At 42.1% G+C, this 24,867-nt stretch overlaps 1 protein-coding gene across 1 annotated transcript in view; it reads right to left on the bottom strand.

The window, feature by feature from the left end:
• The window catches only part of Rheb (Ras homolog, mTORC1 binding), a 48,274-nt gene extending 26,913 nt beyond the window's left edge, over positions 1–21,361 (bottom strand). The window contains exon 1 of the mRNA XM_047560972.1: positions 20,922–21,361. Coding sequence (XP_047416928.1) covers positions 20,922–20,973 — 52 coding nt within the window. The 5' untranslated portion in view covers positions 20,974–21,361. The remainder of the gene's footprint in view (positions 1–20,921) is intronic.
• Between the last annotated feature and the right edge of the window lie 3,506 nt (positions 21,362–24,867).

The following is a 24,867-nucleotide window of genomic DNA, read 5'->3' as shown; positions in this document are numbered from 1 at the left end:
GTGTACTACCTGACACAATGTAGACACTCATTTCCAAATACATGAAAGAGATTAAAGCTCAGACCCCACTCTTCCATTCAGATACTAAAAAAGATGTCAACTTGATATAAACAGAAAACACATTTCGTAGCAATGAAGGAACAATTCAACTAGTATTCACTGGCATCCAATCATGGGACTGTCTATGACATAGGGATGCAATAGTAGTTTAGGAACTCCATAAATTTCAACTAGATGGTGTTCAAAAGAAGCCACGTTGTATGGGGCTGGGGCTGTAGCTCAGTGGCAGAACACTTGCTGAGCACATGTGAGGCACTGGGTCAATTCTCAGTACCACATAAAAATAAGTAAAAAAAAAAGTAATGTGTCCATCTACAACGGAAAAAAAAAAAAAAACCATGCTGTACATGCAAGCCCAGAAAGAATTTAACTCAAAATATAACAATATTTTATAGAGTGAACAGAGGGAAAAACCTTGTTAGTGAAACTGAAAAGGGAGTTAAAAAATTCTTACTCGTGTGTATCTAATGTTATTGCCTGAAGCAAGAAAAACTTGATAACCTTATGTGGGTAGGATGAGGAGCTGTGTGTATACACTTACAAATGAAAAGAAGGAAAGGAAGAAAGCAGAGGATAAAATTTATCCTAATGATAAAAGGTTGAGTTACAAAGAATAAAGGAAAGAAGGGGATTAAAAAGATTTCTTTAATGTTTCTCAAAGTAGGACTGGATTAAAAGTAGTGGAAGAGCTAAACATAATGGCACATACCTTCAATCCCAGCTACTGGGGAAACTGAGGCAGGAGAATCACAAATTTGAGGCCAGTCTGAGCAACTTAGCAAGACTGTCTCAAAATAAAAAACAAAAAGGGTTGGAGATGTAGCTCAGAGGTAGAGCACCCCAGGGTTCAAGTCCTGGTACTGCAATCAATCAACCAGTCAGTCAACAAACAAAACAACAAAAGAAGGGGGTGAAGTATGATATGTAAGATCCCCAAAAGGTGGGAAACTAACAGAAACCCCCCAGTAGACTTTCTCTGCATTGGCCTCTATACCGGTCCTGGCAAGATTTACCATCTTGCCTGCAAGGGTGAGGAAGTGAATGGCCTCTAGAGCTACCACATGAAATGCAGAAAGTCACATTCAAGCAAAATACATTCAAGTTACATACAATACACAAGAAAGCATGAGAGACAGGCTGGGCATGACAGAGTGCAAAAACGGAAAACAAGTGAATTACATTTAAAAAATACAATTATTGTTACACATTCAGAGTTCTCCATTTGTATCATAAAAGGAATAATTTGACAGACAATATTAACATTTTACTTGAGAACCTAAGTAACCACTCTGGCAAAAGCAGATGAGGTGTCTAATTAAAATCTTGACCAAATGATGATAGTCCATCTTGAGCAGTAAACTGGGATACCAGAATTTATATACCTTATTCCTTAGGGCATAAACTGGATTTCTCAATCAGACTATTCCTGGGAGAGTTATTATTCATTAGCACAAGTGGAACTGAAAAGAAAAAGGTTTCCCTTGGGTCTCTCCTCCCTTGGAGTCTCCCCCTAAGGGAGATCATTAATTACTGATAATTTAAAAATGGACAGAGGGGGCTGGTGCTGTAGCTCAGTGGTAGAGCACTTGTCTCGCACGCGTGAGGCACTGGGTTAGATCCTCAGCACCACATAAATAAGGGTATTGTGTCCATCTACAACTAAAAAAATGAACAGAAAGGCTGTATTTGCTGACAAGACATAGTTGTTTTATTCCATTTTCATTAAAAAGGGGAATTATCTTAGTCAGCACTGAATGATAATCTTTGTAAGCAAACCCCCCACTCATTTTCAAGTGTCCTCAGCTCTGGATATCAAACTTTCTAGCTCTAGGGGATGCCTCTGAGGAAGCAGTTCAGAAACTGCAGTCCAATTCTGTGCAGGTTGCTGATCTACAGCAAATTATGTGCTTTGCTGTGATCACCTTTTAAAGTCCTTCCTCATACTTTCCACGCATTTATTTGGCTTTTGTACTTAGCAAACCCAGGTTCTGAAACACCAGCTATTTCCTGAAGATGAATTGCTCTTAGAAGGCTTATAAATATATACAACTGAAGGAGAATCTCAAACTCCACATCAACTCTTGGGAGAAAAAAGTTATGTGACAAGAACCCGAGAGAGCTGAAAACAGAAAAGCAGCACGTGTCCAAATGTGGGCATATCTGCACAGAAACAGACACAAATCACTCATTTCCTAGTGTATGTTACAAAAGGTTTAAAAAGAATAATACATCCCAATTCCCACAACTAATTTCCACATATTCTTCCTCCAAAGAAAAATCACCTCAACTATACAAACCATAAAATAGCATTTAAACTAGGGATGGTGGTACACACCTGTAATCTCAGCTACTCTAGAGGCTGAGGCAGGGGCATGGTAAATTCAACGTTGCCAGCCTGGGCAACATAGCTAGATCCTGGGTCAAAATAAAATAAAAAGGGCTGAAGATGTAGCTTAGTGGTAGAAGCTCCTTGGTTTGATCCCTAGTACTGCAAAAAATACCAAAATCAAAAACCCAAAGTTTGTAAAGCACTCTTCTGAACTTTTAACAGATAAAAGTGGCAGTCTTTTTTTCTTTTTTGCAATGATAAACAGTACCCAACAAGTTTCTCACCCAGTATTTTCACTACAGAAAAGGTTGTTGGCCAAATCTCATACTTTGTGATTACTGCAAAACAGGCACTGTTACACAACTACTTCAATAGTTTTCAGATTAATTTTGAACTTGTTTTCATGTTTGTTCTCAAAAAGAAAAACTATCTGTATTATCTGCCCTGCCCACCCGCTTTCTCCCCTAGTAGCCTCTAGAACAGTTTACATACGGAGAATAGGTTTTCCTCTACTAATTAGTCTTTCAAGTCATCTGGCAGAGTCACCTACATAATGGATCTGGGGCACAACTGATTTTCAGGACTGCCCTCTTCACCCCTAGTTCTTCTTCATTATTTATTTATTATGCTGTGGGGGATTGAACCCAGACTTCAGGTATGCTAGGCAAGGGCTCTGCCACTGAGCTACAGCCACAGTCCCCAGCTCAAATTCTTAACATTTTGTTTCAAGGGACTTTGATGTTCACACTAGTACACTTTTGAACAACTTAGCCTCAAAGTCCAGTGGTCTTCATGTTCACGCTACTTCAGTAGGCTACCTCCCAAGTGTGAGAAGCAATGGTCACCACCCAGGCTGCTACACCTTGGACACAGTGCCCAGCGTTGCCCAATCGATAGACCCAAGTACTCTGGCTCTATCACTTCCTGCTCTCACTTCCTGATCCTTACCACAGCATCCAGACCAACTCTGAAGCGATGTTTTAAAACCACTGGGTCATGAGATTAACTTAATGAGCTATGACAAGAACACTGGGTTGCAAATAAAGGTGTCACGAAACTTGTCTTAGCTATACACATTTATGACTGAGTGACAATGTAAAAGTGCATTTTGTACTGGGCTGCAGTCAAAAAGCTTAGAAATAAATACATTAAACCATGACCCTGAATCACCAATTCTGCGAGTTTCACCTCCTTCTCTATGTAGCTTAAGCCCCATGATAAATAATTTCCCACTACCCTTTTGTCAGAAGCCTCCAATTTCCCTATTTTTGAGCCTTCTGTATTCTTAAAATCTAATTGAATGCTACTGTGTGCTCGTAGGAAAGATCCCCCGCACCTGTGTGGGCTGGTGACCCTTAACAAGCCAGGTCTTCCCGCTGCCCCCAATCTCTGTAGGGATCCTCTACAGGTGGTTCCTTTTCCTCCTATACTAGCAGTTCTACAAGCTTTAAGTGTGGGCCCAGAGGTCCAGCATCAGCTCAGGGTACTTGTTATAAATGCAAATTATTGAGCCTACTTAAACCTCCAGGATGGAAAACTCTAGGGGGAATATTAGCAAGCCCCAGAGATGGAAGTTTGAGAACCACTGCCCTCAGGCAATAAGTTCAAGTAATATCATCAGTGACCTCAGCCTCCAGGGTGTTCCCTAATACTCCAGTTCACACCAGCAGCTCAGATCACCAGCATTTAAAGAATACATAATACGGGCCAGCCATGATTAAGATACATACAGGAGGCACTCTCCACTCCTGACTGCTATCCTCTACCCACCCATCCACCCAAGCCTCAGGCCATGGTGGACCTGGGACTCTGAAAGGAGACTGAATCCTGTGGTGCAGGCCTGTTATTAATCACCACCAACTCAAACAAAGGCTGGCAACAGTCCTTACCATAGCTCTTCTATCCCCTTGTTCCCTACCTGCTCCCTTCTGGTGTCCTCTAAACTTTTTCCTAAAATAGTTTAACAGTCTCATTATTGGTTAACTCCATTCCATGTGATTGTTATAACCCTGCCTCTGAAATATTTAAATATATTCAAAAACCCAAGATTTTGCACTGATTTGTGCTCCTTTTTGCTGTACGATCAGAGAAATATCTCAAATGGGTGCTGCAGCAGTTAGGTGTTGCATGCTTTTCCACACAATCAGTGCAGCCTACAGAAAATGATCTCAGTCAATTACAGCTCCATCCCATCACCCAAAGTTAAATACACCCACAGGGATGCAAGTACACCTGTGTGTCCTACAGAAAACTGACCACAATACTTGACAAAAGGTGTGTAGATTATAGTTTGAGGAGTATTTAACAACAGGTCAAAATTGAGGTGAAAGCTCTGGAAGCAATTAAGAACGAGTTCTCTAATTTTACAAAGGAAATCAGACATCAAAAAAACCTGCAGCAGAGAACCAAAAAAATACAACTGAATTGAAAGGATCAATTGAAAAACTACTGGCCAGAGGCAAGCTGTGATTTCTGGATGTTTATCTCCTTAAAGCTAAATTATGACATTTCCACAGAAGACAGATTTCGTTTATTCACCTCTCCAATTCCCTGGAGCTAAATTGAGTTATGCATTCACTTGAACTTCTCATTTCGTCAGATAAAGGCAGAAATGCTTTTGTAAAACAAGACCAGCTCCCCAATCTGTTTTTCTCCCGCTTCTACCTCCTACCAGCTCTAATTTTTATAATTTCATTTTGAATCCCCAATTCTCCATGCTCTATGCATTAATGCATTCATCTAACCCAAATATTTTAAGCAGCTATTATATGCCAGGCAGGCACAATTTCAGGCATTGGAATACAGTGAAGAGTCGAAACTCCTTCCAAGGTACAAAAAAAATTCAATCAGGAGAAACACACTCAAAATAAGTGCAATAAATGGGAGAAAATCTGATTATTCCCTTTAATGACAAGGATATAGCTTAAGCAGTTACCATGGTTTTTTAAATTAATCAACAAATGTAGCAGCATTATCAACACCATAAGGAGAGAAATAATTAGATTTTATGTGACTTCTGTTGGAAACATAGACCACCACACTCTGGAAGCAAGGGAGTGAGGGCAGAAAGTAACCAAACCTGATCACATTGCTGTATCTAACTACCAATTTACAGCAAACAAATGAAAGTGCTAAGTATATATGGGGACAGTAACCAAACCTGGATCCCAGTAATACTTCAAGACCCCCCACAAATCAGAATTTCTAGAGCTGAACCTATGCTTCAGTATTTAAATTTTAAAAAAAAATCTATTCAGTGATTCCCATCCGCAGCCAAGTTTGAAAAGTTGATTCCTAAAGCAGTGTTGCCCAAAATTAACACAAAGAGTTCATCTCGGCACCCTGCTACAGTGCAGATTTTAACTTCATAGCTCTGAGGTGAAGTATGGGATTCTATCAAGCTCTCAAGACCACACTTGGAAAGGCAAAGCTCTAGAGACTCTAGAACACTGGTACTCAAACTTGGCTGCACCAGGAACCACCTAGAGTTTCCAAAACTACTGCTTGGATCTCACATCCACTGATTCTGATCTGACTGGTCTAGGGTATGGGTCAGGTGCTGGAACTTTTAAAAGCTCCTCCCTGAAGATGATTCTAATATTCCACATCACCTCAGAATTAACATCATCAAGGAAGGCAGAAAAAAAGGATGGAAAGAACGTGTTTTTCAGTTCACTGTTCACTCAATCAACCTCTAGTCTACCCACGTGAGTTAACTCTCCTTACTGTGTAACCAAAATGATTTAATTTGCAGTCAAAAACATCCTAATTGCAATATTGACTGCATTAAAATAGAACCGAAAAAAATGTATGTAGTATCTTCTTAGGAGGATCACTCAACTTGCTTACCTTGCTCATAAATTTGTATTTCACAGTGATAAGCACCTTCAGCCACTTCTCTACTTTACGGAATTTTATCACTTTGACTCAACATACACTCTTGACAGTCTGGAAGTAAAATTCCTCCATGGACTCTTAGTTCTCTAAAAGAAACAGGCATCAGTGCTGCCTTCTAATAACTGGTTTAAGTGATCATCATAGGAAAATGCCAGAGTCATAAATCTAAAAGAAAGTAGCTGAACAAGTATGGAACCATGTTTTTTCTTGGTGCTGGGGATCAAATTCAGGGCCTTGTGAATGCCAGGCAACATTTTATTAATGAGCTACTTCCCCAGCCCTTTTTTTAAATTTTGAAACGGGGTCTCATTAAGTTGCCCAAGCTGGCCTCAAACTTGCAATCCTCCTGCCTCCGCCTCCCAAGGAGCCGTGATTACAGGTGTGTGCCACCATTTATCAAGCATTCTGGTGAGCACAAAATTACAGGGATGGGGCTGCGGGTGTAGCTCAGTGGTAGAGAACTTGCCTATGATGTGTGAGTCCCTGGGTTCCATTCCCAGCACTGCAAACAAAACAATTCAAAAATTACAAGGATGGAAAACGGGGGTGGGGTGGGGTGGGGTGGGGTGGGGGGCAACTAGAAAGAGGCACAGATCATTCTTTGGGTTCATACTATTCCATATCCTGATTGTGGTTACATTTGTCAAAACTCACTGAACCCTACATCAAAGAGAGTAAGTTCTGTATGTAAATTATACCTCGAGTTTCAGAAAATCTTTACCCTTACCCATCAACAAAAATCTGAAATGAGTCGTAAACCCACTACAAAACCAGAAAACTTCTATAGGAAAACTTCTGAGAAAATCTTTATGATCTTTAGGTAGGCAAAGATTCCACATGTGATACAAAATGAATAAATCATAAACAAAATATTTACAATAATCCCTGAAAAAGAACTTTTACTCAGAATATGTAACAAGAAAGGACTCTTAAAGAATATGTAAGAGGGCTGAGGAGATAGCTCAGTTGGTAGAGCACTTGCTTGCCTTGCAAGCACAAAGTCCTGGGTTCCCTCCCCAGCAACGCAAAAAAAAAAAGTAAAAGACTGTACATCCAAAGACATATACAAATGCTTGTAACAACTTTATTCTCCAACAATTAAATACAGGAAACAACCAACAGGTGGACGGAAAAACAAACTAAGGTACAACCATACAATGGAATACTATCCACAATACAATAAAAACTTACCACATTATTCAACTTGTGAAATTTCACAACAAATAAAACTAATTCACTGGGATGGAAAGGAAATCAGCACTTGCCTGGGAGGGGGGTGTGAGGGACTGACCTAAAAGGGTACAAAGGAACTTTCTGAGATGATGCAGATGTTCTATATTTGACTGGGATGGTGGTTATTCAGGTGAATGTATCATCCAACTCTACACTTAGAAAGGATACTTATTATATGTAAATTACAACTCAATATTTACTTGATTTAGGAAAAAAGATCAAGCATGGGGCAAGTGGAGACACGGCATTTACCTTTTTTACTAAGTAGGAGAGGATGGTGACTACTATTTTGACTTTCCACAGTTTTTCTGAATTGTTTCCTCATATGTAAAATGGAGGTTCTAGAATTATTGTGCAGAGTAAATAAAAAGACATGTAGACTACCCAGGATGTATTTTACATGCTCAATAAATGTCAGCACTATTAGTACTACTATTAACTCCTCATAAGACAGAAATCAGTTTAGTGAAAAAAAGCATTTTCATAACTACATCTAACATTAATTTGAAACTAAAGATGATTTACAGTTAACTATTTTAGCTAAAATTTCAAAATAACATGATAAAAACCTCATTAAATACAAGCACACATATACCCACCTAAAGCAGTAAATTACTATTTCGGCTATCCACTGCTACATTTCAAACCAGCTCAAAGCTTTATTCACTTGCTAGTGTTTCTATAGCCAAGACTGAACTGGTTCTGAGTCTCACCTGGGTCATTCCTCTGGCTCCTTGTGGGCAGCTGGAGGGGGCTAGATTCATTAGGAGGAAAAGGTCCTGGCCCTCACCTGCGTCCTCCCTCTCCTAAGATCTCTGGCATGTTCCCTGAGGCTCCCAAGAACACAAAAGCAGAGGCTGTTAACTTCTTTAGACTGAAAGTCTCAAACTAGCACATGATCTTCTCTACTGCATTCTACAGGCTCAGGAAAGGTACATCAAGGGCTTCGCTATGCCAGCTATAAGAAGGACACCAATAACACAGACTGGGTTTGCAAACAGCAGGAAAGACTGCAGAATCACTTGTGGTTATAAATGGACTAGAACCTACTGCTATAAGGGCTAGAATCACAATGGATTATAAAAAGGTTTAACAATGTTCCTCATGTTATGATTACTTCCTTAACAATTACATGTACCCACTTTAGAAAAAAAAATGTAGTTCTATCAATGGATTGGTTGCTGCTTTTTTGAGGGGAAGGGGTGACTACGTATCTGTTCTTAAAGGGCATAGCTACTGCCCCCAGCATGCTAATCTTAAGAGGATGTTTATCATGGCTCTAATGTGAACACCCGCCCCTGTGGTCAGCGCACTGTCAGATGAGGGCACCTGGTGCAGGCAACACAATATTCAACACTTCACACAAGGCACTGTTTTAGATCTGCAAAGCATTTTTTCACATAATTATCTCACTTGTTCCTATGAATTAAGCAGGGTTGACATCATTTTGCTCTCTCTCACACTCATTTCCCAATTTTAGATGCTGGGAGAGAAAAAATGAGGGGAAAAAAATTAAGGTGCAATTATTATGACAAAGACAAGGCACAATAACCAAGTAAAAGTGGCTCATAAAATTATTACTCACTCAAACATGTATTGTGTGCCTATTACTGCCAAGCACTAAGTTACCCGAAAATATTCCATTGAGGAAAGAAACAAGTTTATATGTATTTTAACATGAATGACTGAGTTATGTAAGAGAAGAATTTTATTAATTGTCAAGGTTATTACTCTAAAAAGAAAGAGTACTCCCCAACTGGCCCAGAAAACTAGATGTTTGAACATTTTAAACATGTTTTAAATAGAATATTGATCTCTATATGATGACTTAGAGGTGAAGTTAGCTGGCAGACAAGGAAACAGACCTGGTAGGACTACAGAATATTATATGACACAGAATGAATTTTTCTACCTTTGGGCCAAAACTGGGGAGTACGTTGGAGGAGATGGTAAGGGTAGGAAAGAGAGAAAAGCAGAAAGATAAATTCTCAAAATCTTTAACATATTAAAGAGCATGAAATTTAATACTGATCAAAACTGGCAGTAACAAAGTACAAGATTTTTTAAAAAGTATTTTCACTAGCCAGCATGAATGGCTTAGTCAAATTCATAATTTCTTCACAAGTCCTTAAAAATCTGCACTACGTCCCAATACCAAGTCACTTCTCACTATGCTGCTGTCCAATATTAGTCTGGAGTCACCACACCTGGACAGTTATTAGCACCTGTAATGTATCTATCCTGAGATGTGTCATTGTGTAAAATACATATGAGGCTGAAGATTTAGTATGGAAAAACAAAAGTATCAACAGTATCTGTTATATGTAGAAATGACAGGACTGGGGATATAGCTCAGTTGGTAGAGTGCTTTCCTGTCAAGCACAATCCCCAGCACCACAAAACAACAACCACCAAAAAAACCCAAAACTGAAATGACAATATTTTGGACATCTTGGGCTAAGTTAAATAAATTAAATTAGTTTCACTTGTTTATGTCAACGTGGGCACTGGAAAACCTAGTTACATGTGACTTACATTCTGTTTCTATTGGACAATGTTGCTCTATGCCATAGGTTTAAAGGAATAGGAGCATCCTATTTACATGAACCTAAATGTTATGCTCTAGAAAGACTTTCATAGAGGTCTAAAAAAAAAATTGAAGGTAGGCTCAATTTATGCAATTTTTTAGGGTACTGCACATCCAGAAACTAGAGTAAGGAAGCAATTTATTACTATAAAATGTATTCACAAGTTTGCATAATACAATTATGCAGAATAAAAGGTCTAGAGATGGAGCTCAACTCCCCTCCTCCCAAGCAGGAATGATGAAAGCATCCTATTCTACTGCTAGAAAGGGGCCTTCAGACACCCTGCCTAGCTGGACGGGCTGTGAGTGTGCGGGCAGTGCCCATGCCCACCTGGATTCTGCAACCTCATTTTTCTCTGAGATGACAGAAAAAACCTGCAGGGAGAGGGGATGCTGGATCATAACCTTGAGTGATACAAGGATCCAGGACTAGCAAACCTCCCAAACCACAGTGAGAGACAGATTCACTCGTCTCTAGGACCACAGGAACTGTGCAGGTCTGTTGCTAAGGCCTCAGGACAGAAAGCAAGGTAGGTATGGGGACATTACGGTTGCATAAGTCAATCGGTTCCAACCCCCAAACCTGGCCTGTTCTACTACTTCTCATTTTAGCCAGTAGCAAATTTCCCTCTCACACTAAAAATCAGAAGGTTATCCTTAACAGTTCCCGTATCACGAAAGCTTCTTGCCCATTCTAATGAAATCTTAAGTGTGTGTGTGTCCCTTCCACCAATGCCACCCACACCAGTCCATGACACCTTGGCTGGTCTTCCCATTTCCACTCTTTCTCACTTCCCAGAGCACAGGAGGCATCTTTTGGAGGAAGACAGGATCAGCAAACTGTGGATAAGGAGCCAAATTTGGCCCAGAGTCTGTTTTGTTTTTGTATAGCCTATGAGCTAAGTATTTTTTTTTTTTTTTCCCTTTTTCATCTTTGGTAAGTGGTTGGGTTAAAAAAAAAAAAAAAAAAAAAAAAAAATCAACAGTATTTCATAAAATGTGAAAAAAAAAAATCAGATGAAATGCCAACATTACATCTATGAATAAAGTTTTACTGTAGCACAAAGTTACAATCACTCAATGCATTGTCTTTGGCTGCTTTCATGCTACAAAGGCAAAGGTGAATAATTCCAACAGAGGCCACTTGGGCAGCAAAGATTGGAAAATTTACTTTCCGGCACTTTGCAGAAAAAAAGTCTGCCAATTAAGGGTATAGATCATTATCTCACTTGTTGCTTAAAATCCTTCAGTGACTTCTGTTTCTAGGAAAAAAGCATAAAAACGTAATAGAGACTATGAAGTTTTTCCTCACAGACAGGTGGCACAGTTAAGTCCAGCCTTCCTTTCCATTCCTTCTTCACCCTGACTACATTCACTGGTGGAGCCAAACTACCTTTTCTTTGGAGACACCCCTCACCCCCATTCCCATCCATAGTTAAGTGAGCTCCCCCCTCTCAAGTACTTACCCCAACTGTATATAAGTATGTTTTTGTAGCAGCTGGCTAAAGAGTGTCAGTTGTAAGCCAGGCACAGTACCACCTGTAATCCTAGCCACTGAGGAAGCTTAGACAGGAGGATCACAAGTTCAAGGCCAGCTTGGATAAATGGGCATGGTGGTGCATGCCTATAAACCCAGGGACTCAGGAGGTTCAAGCAGAAGGATTGCAAACTCCAAGGCCAGTCTCAGCAACTTAGCGAGATCCAATACCAAAAAAAAAAAAAAAAAAAAAAAGGCTGGGACTGTAGCTCAGTGGTAAAACACTCCTGGGTTCAATCCCAGTTCCACTTTAAAAAAAAAAAAGTCCAGTTCTAGTTTCAGATAGTGGTTTTGCCACTTAACTGTTTAAACTTGGGCAAGTCACTTAACTTTTTTGTACAACTGTTTAACCTTGGGCAAGTCACTTTTGTATCCGTTTCCTTATCAGCAAAATAAGCATAATAACTGCACCTACCTCACAGAGTTTAAGGGCTATTAAGAGAGTTAGTTAAACACGGATGGTATTTTAAATGGTGCCTCGTATCAATCAATGGCTTCAAAACACCAACAATTATTGTTAGTATCACAGTAATCACTTTTTCCCTTGTGGCACCCTCACTAGATTGAAGCTCCATGAGGCAAGGATCATGACTGCCCTAGCCTTAAAGACTAAGAACTTACCATGTGCCTGGTACATGTAGAGACTTAATTTATTCAAGCATTTAACAAATACCTGTTTGAATAACATGTAAAACTTTAAAACTCACACATTCTTCAACCAACAATACCAGTGATTCAGTCTTTTGGAGGAACTGAAATTCTTTTGGATAGTTGATAAAAGCCCTGAACTCTTCCCCAGAAAAACAATTCCAAGGAGCACTCAGCAGTTCCAAGGGAAAAGCCTCTACTCTAGGTTGGCAGTTGATACCCAGAACTGAGGAGAATGCTCTTATCTATGGTTCAGTCTGGCTGAGCTGATTCACAACCTGCTAAAATCCCTGCAAAACTAGGCCAGATCCCTCAACCTGGATGCACACAGAACACTTTTTTTTTTTTTTTTAAAAACAGACTGCATTTTGATTCATTGTACACAAATGGGGCACATCATTTCGTTTCTATGGTTGTACACGATGTAGATTTATACCATTCATGTAATCATACATGTACGTAGAGTAATGATATCTGTCTCAGCCACCATTTTTCATACCCACCCCCTCTCATTTCCTTCTACATAATATAAAATTCCTCCATTCTTCTCACTCCCCACCCCCCTCACTCCCGTTATATATCATCATCATCCACTTATCAGGGAAAACATTTGGCCTCTGGTTTTTTGGGATTGGCTTATTTCACTTAGCATGATATTCTCCAATTCCATCCATTTAGTTGCAAATGCCATAATATTATTCTTCTTTATGGCTGAATAATATTCCATTGTGTATATATACCAATCACAGTTTCTTTATCCATTCATCTGTTGAAGGACATCTAGGTTGGTTCCATCTAGCTATTATGAATGGAGCTGCTATAAATATTGATCACAATGAAACTTTTTTGTGAAATATAAACATAAGACTTTACATTTCCATCTTGAAGTTTGTGGTCTTTCTCTCCAGAAGCAAACATAAGGATGCTCTGGTCCAAAATCTCTGCATAGCTCTTACATTCAGTGCCAGGTATTCCTGCCCCTGGCGTATGTAGGGTCATATGAACCAGGGCAAAAATTCCCCTCATCATATTCAAGCAGAGAAAATGAAAATTCCATAGGTGTTCCTACTTCCACTCACACCATGAAGGCTAGTCATCCCAAGAGAACCTTTGCCACCTGTTTATATTCAGGCACTCATGCAAATCATAATCAACAAAAAGAACCTGTATTTTAAAAGTCTTTTAAAAGTATCAAATGTAATTTAGATCTTAAAACCAGCAAAATATCAGCCATATATCAAGACATACAAACCTGAGAAAAGCATTTTCATTTTATAAACGTCATGCAGAACAGTACTGTGAATACTCTGAATGTAAAACCTCTTGTACCTGCTTTAGTAGTGATAGTGCTTTATCAGAGCTGTTTATTTTATTTGGGGGGGGCACTCCAGATTGAACCTAGGGGCACTTAACCATGGAGCCACACCCCCAGCCCTTTCTGTATTCTATTTAGAGACAGGGTCTCTGGCTTAGTTGCCTAGGGTCTTGCTAAATTGCTGAGGCTGGCTCTGAACTCTTGATCCTCCTGCTTCAGCCTCCCCAACCACTGGAATTACCGGCAAGCATTACTATGCCTGGTTTCAAAGCTGTATTTAAGTTTGCTTTAGAACATCATCTTTCTGGGTAATAATTAAGAAGCTACTTGAAAAATGGTGCCAGGTATCACAACAGTAACCAAACAGAACTTTGCTGTTTTCTTGGGTTTAGTTTATCTTTTTTTCCCTTTTTTAATGGAGTGTGCCGGATGTCTCTACAATTTTTTTCAGTTGACTGTAGAACCCGGAAAGGCTGCTGCTGCTACTGATGTATAACATACTGCTATTATTGGTCTTTATGTAAGATCTTATCTACACGGGTTTGATTACAGAAACTAATAAAACATTCTCTAAATAATGAAAAAACTATACTGACTGTAAAAGCCAGTATTTTTATTCCATTGTGTAGTTAACATTCAGCTCATCTTGCAAAAAGCAGGATTACATATCCTGTTAAAGTATCAATTTGTTTCAAAAAGCCTCCCAGGAATCTTTCTGTAAACAAGCACAGCAAAGAGAGACTTGGTGGCAAGAGACTCAATTATATTACAGTTAAGACACAAGCCAAGCAAGGGCATGTAGGAGTTAATTTCATCAATACCCTTAAACCGCCCTGCTCTGCCTGGTCCACAGAGCAAAGCAGGGCAAAACACAAAAGTTTCAGAGCTTCCCGTGCTAAACTAATTTATGTTTAAAATCACAATGCCCTACAAGGAACTCTTATCAGAAGACAATATACATTTAAGAATATTAAAATACTGAAATAGTATTCTAGGACCTTTATGCTTGAGATATTATTTCTAAACCAATCAAGCAATTTATGATAAAATTACCCAGCAGTTTACTGCCAGTTAACAGTTTGACTTTGAGACAGTTTGTGAGGCAAGGCACAGTGACACATGCCTGTAATCTCAGGGAGGATTAAATCAGATGCCAGTCTGGGCAACTCAGCAAGACCCTGCCCTTTAAAAAAAAAAAAAAAAAAAAATGAAAGTATTGTCTGAGAGTACTAGATAAACTGTTCAGATTTAATTTGGTACTTCCTAATAAACTAGAACTAAGAATAAAGGTTCTTCTGAGTGTGATCACTAAAGATTTCATAATGCTTTCACTTGCAGAATCATGTCCAAGTTCTGTTCTGACATTAAAATAAATAAGTACAATACACTCACAGGCAATATCATAGCTGTTAACTTGTTATTCTGGACCTCCAACTAAGAAAAGCAGTGTATATTCATAAACAAAAAAATTTACTGTTAGAATCATGAGACCTGGTATGACAGCACCTTGGAAATTTTATTAAAATCTTTGAAGCCTCACTATTACTGGGTCCAAGATGACAACGCGACTAAAAGTGCACCACAACCGGAAGTCAAGCTAACAGGCACAGACATCCTAATCTTCCTAACCATTTTCTAACTCACTGCTTACTACCCAATAAACAGTTTTCCAAAGTCCCAGCAAAGCCCTGCGTAACGCAGCTCCTGACTACCTTCTCAACTTCATTTCCTACTCCCACCTCATTATGCTCTTGCCACCCCCGTACCTCCTTTCATTCTCAATCACACCAAGTTCTTTCCTGCCTCACCATCCTGGGCTCTTGCAAGAGCCACTCCCAGTAGGCTCTTTCAAGATGGAGTTATACGCATCCCATTCAACAGCACCTAGGATGCAGCTGCACTCAATTTACTTCCCACAACAGTGGGTCCTAAGATCCTGGTCTAACACAGTTCTCAGAAGGGTGGTCTGTGAACCTCCAGAGGTTCAAACTAACATATCTATCTGCCTTTTCTATTATGTTCACACTTGTGCTAACAGTGCAAATGGAATGGTAGTAAAACTGCTAGGTTGGCACCTCTTAGCATGAATCAAGACAGTGGCTACAAACTGAGTGGTAAACCATTTTATTCTTCACTACCACACAGAAGGGAAAAAAGGCCATTTTCACTTAACAATGCCCTTTGGAATTCAGTAAATATGACAAGTTAATCAAATATTGATCCTTCGGTACACGTCTTTTTAACATTCTGCATGACAAAACGGGATGTACAAAAAGTGCCTCTGCTGCATACTGAAGTGACAGCTGTTACCAAGAAGCAGCACTCGGGCAATTGTTTTTGAGTAGTGGTCCACACTAGCCACTTTTATCATGACACACTTCTTTTTTACTTGCAAGAATGGTAACAAACTAATATTTCAAATGCAGGTATCTAGCAGATATTTTTTCTGGAAATTAAATGTAAATCCAAGTAAAAATTGATAGTACACCCCCAAAAGAAAAATTTGAAATCGTAAGAGGAAAACAATAATTTTTTAAAGCTTTTAACACCATCTTAATACTTTCTGAGATTGGTGGCAATATTAGCAAATGTAATTTAAAAGTAACTGTATATTAAAATTCATATGAAAACAAACAGGGATTCAGAATAGCCCAAACAATCCTGAAAAAGAATAAAGTTAAGAAAGATTCCCATGTCCCTATTTCAAAACTGACTATGATACTAAAGCACTTGTGTGATTCTGATATAAGGCCAAATATACAGGTCAAAAGAATGGGAGATTCCAAAAATAATCCCTTTAATTTATGGGTTACTTAACTTTCCACAAGGGAATTCCATAAGGAAAGAAAGTCTCGTGAGAAAAGGGGCTACGACAACTTGACATCTACATGAAAAAGAAGGAAGCTATACCCTTCCCTCATTCCATGCATAAACATAGGCCTAAATAAAAGAGAAAAGGTATAACCTCTGAAAGAAAACATCGCAGTAAACCTACGTGAATCTGCATAAGACGATCATTTCCTAGATCTGACACCAAAAGCACAAAGGAGATGGAGCATGACTGTAATCCCAGCTACTGGGGGAGGCTGAGGCAGGAGAATCAAGAATTTGATTCTGATGTGGCAACTTAGCAAGACCTCTGTCTCAAAACAGAGGTACAAGAGACAAAAGAAAAGAGGGAAAAATGGTAAAGTGGGACCTCAAAATTATAAACTTCTGCTTCAAGGGACACCATCAGGGAAGTGAAAAGGGGCTGGGGATGTACCTCAGTGGTAAGCAGTTGTCTGGCACGTACAAGGGCCCTGGAGTCAATACCTAGCATGCATGGACAGATGGACAGAGAACCCACAGTTGGAAGAAATTGCTTGAAAATCATATAATACCACTTCAACCCATCAGAGTAACTAAAACCAGACAGTAACAAATACTGGAGAAGATACAGAGAAAATGAAGCCCTAATACTTCATTACTAGGAATGCAATACAGTACAACTGTTTTGGAAAAGTTTTGGACAGTTGCTCAAAACGTTAAATATAGAGTTCATATGGCTCATCAATTACACTTCTAAGGAATAAAAACAAAAGATATAAAGACACATGTCTACATAAAGTGCATACAGAATGTCCAAAACAGTATTATTTACAATAGCCAAAAAGTAGAAACAAACCATGTACCAACCAATAAGTGAATAAACAAAATATGGTAAACTCACTCACAAAATGGAATACTACTCAGCCATAAACAAGAATGAAGTATAGGCACATGCTACAATAATGGATGAAGTTGGAAAATGCAACTAAGTGGAAGAGACCAGTCACAAAAAGTCATATATATGATTCCATTTCTATGAAATGTTCAGAATAAAGTAAAACCACAGAAACAAAGTATATTAGTGGTTGCCCGGGGTTGAAGGGAGGAAAACGGGGGAGTGATGGCTAACTAGGGGGGTGATAAAGGTTATATACATGTGGAAAGATGTAACAAACATAGACATCAAAATAACACTTGGCACTGGAAAAATCATAATCATAAATGTGAGCTTTGATTATTCTCTTGTACAGAATAACAAATGAGATTAAAAGAAAAAAAAAAAAAAAAGTAGCCACAAACTTCAGTAAGAATTGGCCATTCCAGGACTACCCCGAGGGATTACCCCAACCCAGGCACTCGACACCTGCAGGTTATTAAGCAGCTGCATATACCATTTCACAAAATGGTATATTTTATACATGAAAAATAATGTTTTTACCTTTCAATTTTTTCAAGAGTATGTCAAAAAAGGACAAGATAATTTAAAAATAGCTCAAAAACGGTCTGTGTTCTACTAGGAACAAAATATCTAATGACATCTTTTCCTATGAAATATGCAAATTCTACCTGAAACATTTCCACAGGTAATAATTTGAGCAGTTTTGATGAACTGCCTTGTCAGACCACACAGTTGTGTCACTTTATCATCTTTTACATTCCTCTGACAGCATCCTCTTTATTAACCACATATAAGAAGCTTATACATGACAAACAAGCTTTTAATTAGGGTCTAATGTTAAACAGCTCTCTGTGTAAGATTTCGATATAAGATGTACCCGGCTGAAAACAGTTTACCTGGTACAAGTATAACTTAATTTAGTTACCTCTATTTATAAGACTACTCAGCTGTATTCGAAACAATGGACTAGGAGGGAGCTGGTAGATGCAGCCACCACCAAAACACCCTAAAGCACTTCCCTAAAAGCCAGAGTGAATTATAGGTGACGTATCCTTAAATGCTCTACCATTGTAAATAACAGGAAAATTACTGCAGGAGAAAAAAAAATTACCCAAGAATTATATTTTCTGTACTGGTAGTGTTATCAATGTTTCCAAAAATACCCACAAATTTTAAAAGTCAAGCAGTAAAACAATCATGGCATTTCAGTTTTTTTTTTTTGCAGTGCTGGGGATTGAACCCAGGGCCTTGTGCTTGCGAGGCAGGCACTCTACCAACTGAGCTATATCCCCAGCCCTTCATAGTTTTAAGACAAACTTTTAAAAGTTTGTGACACGGCCAAGTTACAGTGACAAATATTCAGATCAAACTAACATAAGACATTTAATCAAGAGAATATTCTAAGAAAGGTATAATTTCTAGACGAGCCTATTACTGTGCTTTCTTGCCAGTCAGTCAACACAACAGCTTAGCATCACAACCCAGAAACACACATACTAAAATTTCTCCACTGTGCCACCACTGTAAGCTCCAGGAAGTCTGAATACTAACACTCTCAAGAGTGGCTAGTCCATGGAACTGTGTTGGCAAAAGACCAACCTTACTTCCCCCTAAAGAGAACCCACAAACTACAAAATATCCCGGTTCATAACAAAGGTCAACAACTTTATAATCACATGCAGGATTGGAAGTAAACTTAACCTCTCCAAAATATCTTTTTAATCACCATTACATTTGAAAATAAATATGGAGAAAACTGAGTAGGTTGTACAAATGTGACATACCCAGGACACAGAAAAAAGGGCCTAAAAGTTATTGTGTATCCCACTGCATGTTAAGTTAGCACAGCATTTAACAAAGCACAGTTTAAATGTTTATGAAGAAAATTCTTAAGGGCAGCAGGTCACACCTTGGTTTTTAGGAGAATGCTGACTAAAAGGAAGATATAACAATGAATTTCTATTGGACGTTAGGAAATTCTTTAGCAAACAGTGATAAAACAGACTTTGCTCACTAAAGACTAGAATCAACAACTCTCCCCCCACCCCCGCCCCTCAGTACTAGGTACTGAACCTAGGGACTTCTGCAGCTGAGGAAGCACTGTACCCTTAATCCACACCCCCAGCCCTTTTTATGTTGAGACAGGGTCTACTAAATTTGGTCTCCTGGAACTTGTGGTCCTTCTGCATCAGCTTCCTGAGTCACTAGGATTACAAGAATGCACTACAACACTTTAAAAAATTTAAAAAGTCAGGATCTTTAGGACATTCAGGAGTATCTTCCATTACTTGGTACTATATATCTGATTAGGTCAGGTTCTCTCAAGCGACAAGCGACAGTACATATCATGATTCCACTCTCCAAAACCAGGGGGAAGAAATTCAGAGAACAGAGGAGCAACAGCATGGTGACTCAGGCTGCCAAGGCTGCCGGATTCGGGCAACTGGGAAGTGGAAGTTGGTGACATTGGAAGCCTCAATTCCATGCGTGGTTACTCTGCCCCTCCACACACCTGTGACTGGTGTGGTTACCCCCATGACTCCTGGCTCTCCGAATCTCCAACACGCCTCTCAGCCTTGGGTGCCCCCGCCAGCACTTCCCCGGCACTCAGGGAGACGGTAAAAGGATGAGTAAGCGGCGGCGGCACTTCTCGGTCAAAGAGCACAGACCCTGGCACGGGCGGCGGAAAGTGGGTCCACCCGGCCGGCAGCGGCGAGCTGTCCGCAATCGCCCGGCCCTCACCAGCCCTGCCCCTGTGGCCAGGCGCGCGCTGCGCTACTTCCTGACGCCGGCTCGGCGGCTGGACGCCACTTCTCCAGGCGCCCGCGGGCCCGAGACAATGAAGACTCGCCCCGCAGCGCGGCCAAGTTCCACCGTTCCGCGTAGGACAGAAGGAACTCACTCCTCTGACCCCGGGTCCACCGCCCAGCCCGACCCGGACCACCTCTGTCCAGCGAAAAGGCCACTGGCCAGCAGCACTTGAGAATGAATACGCCCAACGCTTCCGATAAGAAGACAACAAAGACTTTTGAGTTACTTCGCCAGCCTGGCAAGGACCTGACCTTATTCCTCCCCTAAGAAAAATAGGGCAGCGAGCGACCAGCAACGCCTTCTTCTCGCCCTTCCTCGGTGGCCGTCACCTGGCGGGCCTGCGAACCGGTCTCCGGTAGGAAACTTGGTCCCGGCGGCCCGACCGCCTTCGGCCGCCCGGCCTCCCGTACGAGGCCGAACTTGGCCGCAGACGGAAGGAGCCCCGGGCGCCGTCGCCTTTGTTAAGATCCCAGGACTCTCACTCGGGGCGGGGGCGGCTGCACCCCGGCCGCCACCGCGAGCGGCGAAGGCGGGGACGGGCGCGACAGGCGCTCGGAGCGCGCGGCCCCCGCCGCCGGCCCCGCTCCCGCAGCGCTGCCCCGGCGGCCGCCGCCCGGGCCGCCACCTCCGCTCAAAATGGTGGTTACGAAACGCGCGGCGCCCGCCCGCCCGCCAGCCACATGGCTGCGCCGGCCCCAAACTTCGCAGGCCCGGCCGCGTCCGGCGCCCAGGCGAGGCCGAGGCGCCGGCCCCGACCCGGGGGCGCGAGGAGGCCGCGCGGCGACCGCCACTCACCCACAGACCGGTAGCCCAGGATCGCGATCTTCCGGGACTTGGACTGCGGCATCTTGGCGGCCTCCTCAGCCCCGGCCCAACCACATCAACCGCGACGGCGGCGACTCCTGCTGCTGCGATCCGCGGCGGCAGCGCCGGGGGAGAGCGGCATACAGAGCAGGGGCGGCGGCGGGCGCGGCTGCCTCTCGCTCCTTCGCTCGCGCGCCCAACCGCCCGGAACCGACCGCGCGACGGCGCCCCTCCCCCCACAACACGCCCACGTGACCCCGCGCGGCGGTCGGCTCCCGGCCCGCGTCAGCGTCGCGCCCCTCCCGCCGCCGCGGCCACCGCCTCCGCCCGCCAAAACGCGCGGGGGGTGCGTCGGGGCGACGTTTTACTTTAAAGGGAAAAAAAGGGAACGCCGAAATGCCCCGGAAAAGTCACGACTGAAAGTCGCTGCGTCACGACCCTCCCACCTTCTTCCGCCGCTTTTTAATTACGCCAGTTCTACTCGAGCGGTGATTGGACAGCTTCAGCCTGCCCGCGAGATGACGCGACGGAAACTCCGTTTCCCATTGGGGGCGGACAGAAGGCGGAACGGGGGGCGGGGCTGCTGGCCTGAGAGTTAAAAATATACCCCGGCTGCGAAAGCACTGCTGATCACTGGCGAGGTTTGAAGGCTTCGAACTACCAGCGGGAGAGGGCGGGCGCCTGAAGGGAGGGGAAAAGAGAAGGTGTCTTTCCAGCGATTGGCTGAAGTGGGAAGCGGGGGCGGGGCAAGGGGCGGGAAACGAAGTAATTGGCGAAATGCTGAGCGATTGGCAGACTCGCGCCTCCTGAGCCCTTAAAAGGCGTGAGGTGCGTGGCGGTTGCGGGCTGGCTGTGGGTTGGCTGGCACCGCCCTGGTTCTCTGTGTTCCTTTTTAATTTTTTTTCTTTCTTTTTTTTTTAATTACCGTCTTGCTGTATTAGCGTTAGTTAGTCTGGGCTTGCTGTAGGTGGTGACTAAGCGTCATCGTGGCTGAAGGACTGTGGGAAGAATGGAATCTGCGATCATTGAAAATGTCAGGAATGTCATTAAAATCAGCGCGAGCCCGGCGGGTTGTGGAGTCATCCGCTGGGACACGCGGGGCGCGGCGCGCCTCCCGCGAGATAGCGCCCGCGTGGGAGCCCTGTCTCCAGGGCCCGGGCGGCTTCCGACTCTGATCGGGAACGGCGAAGGCAGGAGGCTGCTGCCTCTGGTGCGGGTGGGCCGCTCCGGGGCGGGACGCTGGCAGACCCTGGTCCCTGGGGAAGTGGCGGGGAGGAGTCGGCGCCGCCCCAGGTGGCGCGCAGGAAGGGTCGCCCACCCGGCCCTTGGTGGTGGAAGTCAAGTGGAAAGCCGGGCCCGAGGCGTGGGGATGCCGTTAAGAGACCTGGACGTCCGCTTGCTTGTCCTTCATGGTGGACGTTCTTGACCTTGGTGGTTGCTGAACATGCAAACGACCTACGGCTAATGCGAATCTACCCTCATTTTTGGCCTTTTTGACAGCGTGTTACCTGCAAGGTTCTGAGTGGAGGTCACCCTTCCGAGCGCCCCCGCCCCACCAGAAGTCAGGGCCCCTCCCGTGCCTAGTGAGCGCCTGGGATTGGCGGGTCTGCTCTGTAGATGACCTTGTGCAGTTGAAACACTGAGTGAGGAAGACTCCTCCCCAGTCCAACTAGCAGAGGAGATGTGGACGTTTGCCTCCTCAGAGGTCCACAGATTGAGGCCCTGGGCGACCAGTGGGAAGCGACAAATATCTTCGAAGTTCTATCTTTTAGCTTAATGAAATTTTGCATTCTGCTGTTTAATTTGTTGACACATTTCATTATTTTTTTGTGGGGTTGGGAATTGAACCCAGGGCCTTCACCGTACCACAGAGCTGCATCTCCAGTTCCATTTAAATATTTTAAAACATCGGGTCTTAAAATGGACTCTCCAGAAAACCGTATCATGTTTATCCTATGGGTTTGGATGAACCTTCCTAACTCTTTTTGAACTGATGGCACCACATTCCTTGGTGGATTGTAAAATTCATTTAATGGGTGTTACCTGAAAGGAAAAAAAAAAAAAAAGATTAGAAAAGGATACACTATGTATTGTAAGGGTAAGAATGTGTTGTGTATATGTACTTTGTGTGTGTGTGTTTGGCACTGGGATCCATTTTAATATATATTTTTTACCTTGAGTTGCCTCAAAAAGCTTGAAAGCACTGCCCAAGCCTGGGAATATTAATATTAATCTAGAGAAGAACAATTGTAAAGGACAAATTCATTCAAGTTTTCCAGTTGCTATCTTAAAGCCCTTTTATGTCAGACTCAAGAATTCAGAAGATTCCTTTATTCCATAGTTGAGAGAATTTGGTACAAGAAATGACTTAGATTACCTAAAATAATAGGAATCAATGATCCAGAGTCATATAGAGACCTGACTGCAGTCAGACAGGAACTTGGTTGGTTGAAAGGGACTTTTTTTTTTTTTTTTTTTTTTTTTTGTAGTTGTAGATGGATAGCAGGCTTTATTTTAATTTTTTTTTTTAATGTGGTGCTGAGAATCGAACCCAGTACCTCACACGTGCTAGGTAAGCGTCTACGACTGAGCTACAGCCTCAGCCCAAGGGATTTGTTTTTATATCCAAAGTAACTCTATCAATTGAAATAATGCCTTAACCAGCTGGAAGATCAATCTGTCCCCAGTCAACTTCTCTGCAGGTTCTGCTCTGTCCTGTGGTCTCTGCTTAATGTCTTCTCTTTGTGTGTTCTTCCACTTTGTTCCTTTTTCCTATGAGCTAAGAACTTGAGGTCTCCTATTTAAATTCCCAGAGAGAAGACATAATTGCTTCAATTAATTACCATCATCCCTTGAGTGAGGAGCTCATGTTAAACATGTGGTTGGCCAGGTAGGTCTCTGCTAGCCTCTGATGTTGGTGTCTATGGAAGTTATTTGAAATTTAACCTGTCTGCTATTGTCATATTTTTATTACCCTCTGTGAGCATATACGCACATAAATGTGTTTAAAAATATATATATATATATATTTAATTTTCAGAGATAACATTCAAAACATTTTTTGCTATCATTGGATCTAACTAAGTACGAATCACTACTGTTTTCGTTTTTACCAAATGGACATTTCAAAAATTATTTTGGGGGCTGGGGAGATAGCTCAGTTGGTAGGGTGCTTGCCTCGCAAGCACAAGACCCTGGGTTCAATCCCCAGCACTGGAAAAAAAAAAAAATTATTTTGCATGGGAAAGGATGGCCGTAATTAAAATACACATTAAGGAGGTTTGCTATTGTTTGAATACTTGATGAGGGAAGACTGGAAAAGTACTAGACTCATCTTAATCTTGACTTAAGCCAAATCAGATCAATCTATTATGTCTCACGTAAGGTGTTCAAAATCCAACTGCAGATTTGGGAAAACATTCTGTCATTCTATTATGGGATCAAGTTGTTGAGTCAAAAAGTCAGCTTTTACTTGTGGGTGGGAGGGGCTTCCTCTGCAGGGAATTGGTCCTGTCCTCAGCATTTTAGGATGAGAGTCATCTGGGGGAAGGCAACTCCTCTGACTTTCATCAGGATGAAAGAAAATCCTTCCCTCTCCAAGGCAGGGGCTCAGCCCGATCTACCCTCTGAAGCATGGAATTGCAAGGGGTTCTCCAAGAGGAGGGAAAGCGGAGTGAGCCAGCCCCAATCCACAGAGGCAGCCATGTGTGAGGAAGCTGGCCTAACAAGGCACTCTGAGGAAAGGTTTGGGACTGTGCAGTTGTTTTAAATTATTCTCAACTATTGTGGGTTGAATTGTACCCCTCCAAAAAGGATATGTTGAAGTCCCATCCCTATCAGAACATGATCTGGAAATAGGGCTGCTGCAGATGTAGTTAAGATGAAGTCATATTGGGGTAGGATGGAACCTAAGACAATATAACTGGTGAGCTTAGAA

This window comes from Sciurus carolinensis, chromosome 8 (assembly GCF_902686445.1).
Source record: "Sciurus carolinensis chromosome 8, mSciCar1.2, whole genome shotgun sequence".
In the NCBI taxonomy this organism is placed as follows: domain Eukaryota; kingdom Metazoa; phylum Chordata; class Mammalia; order Rodentia; family Sciuridae; genus Sciurus; species Sciurus carolinensis.
This window is presented reverse-complemented; position numbering and strand designations above follow the sequence as displayed.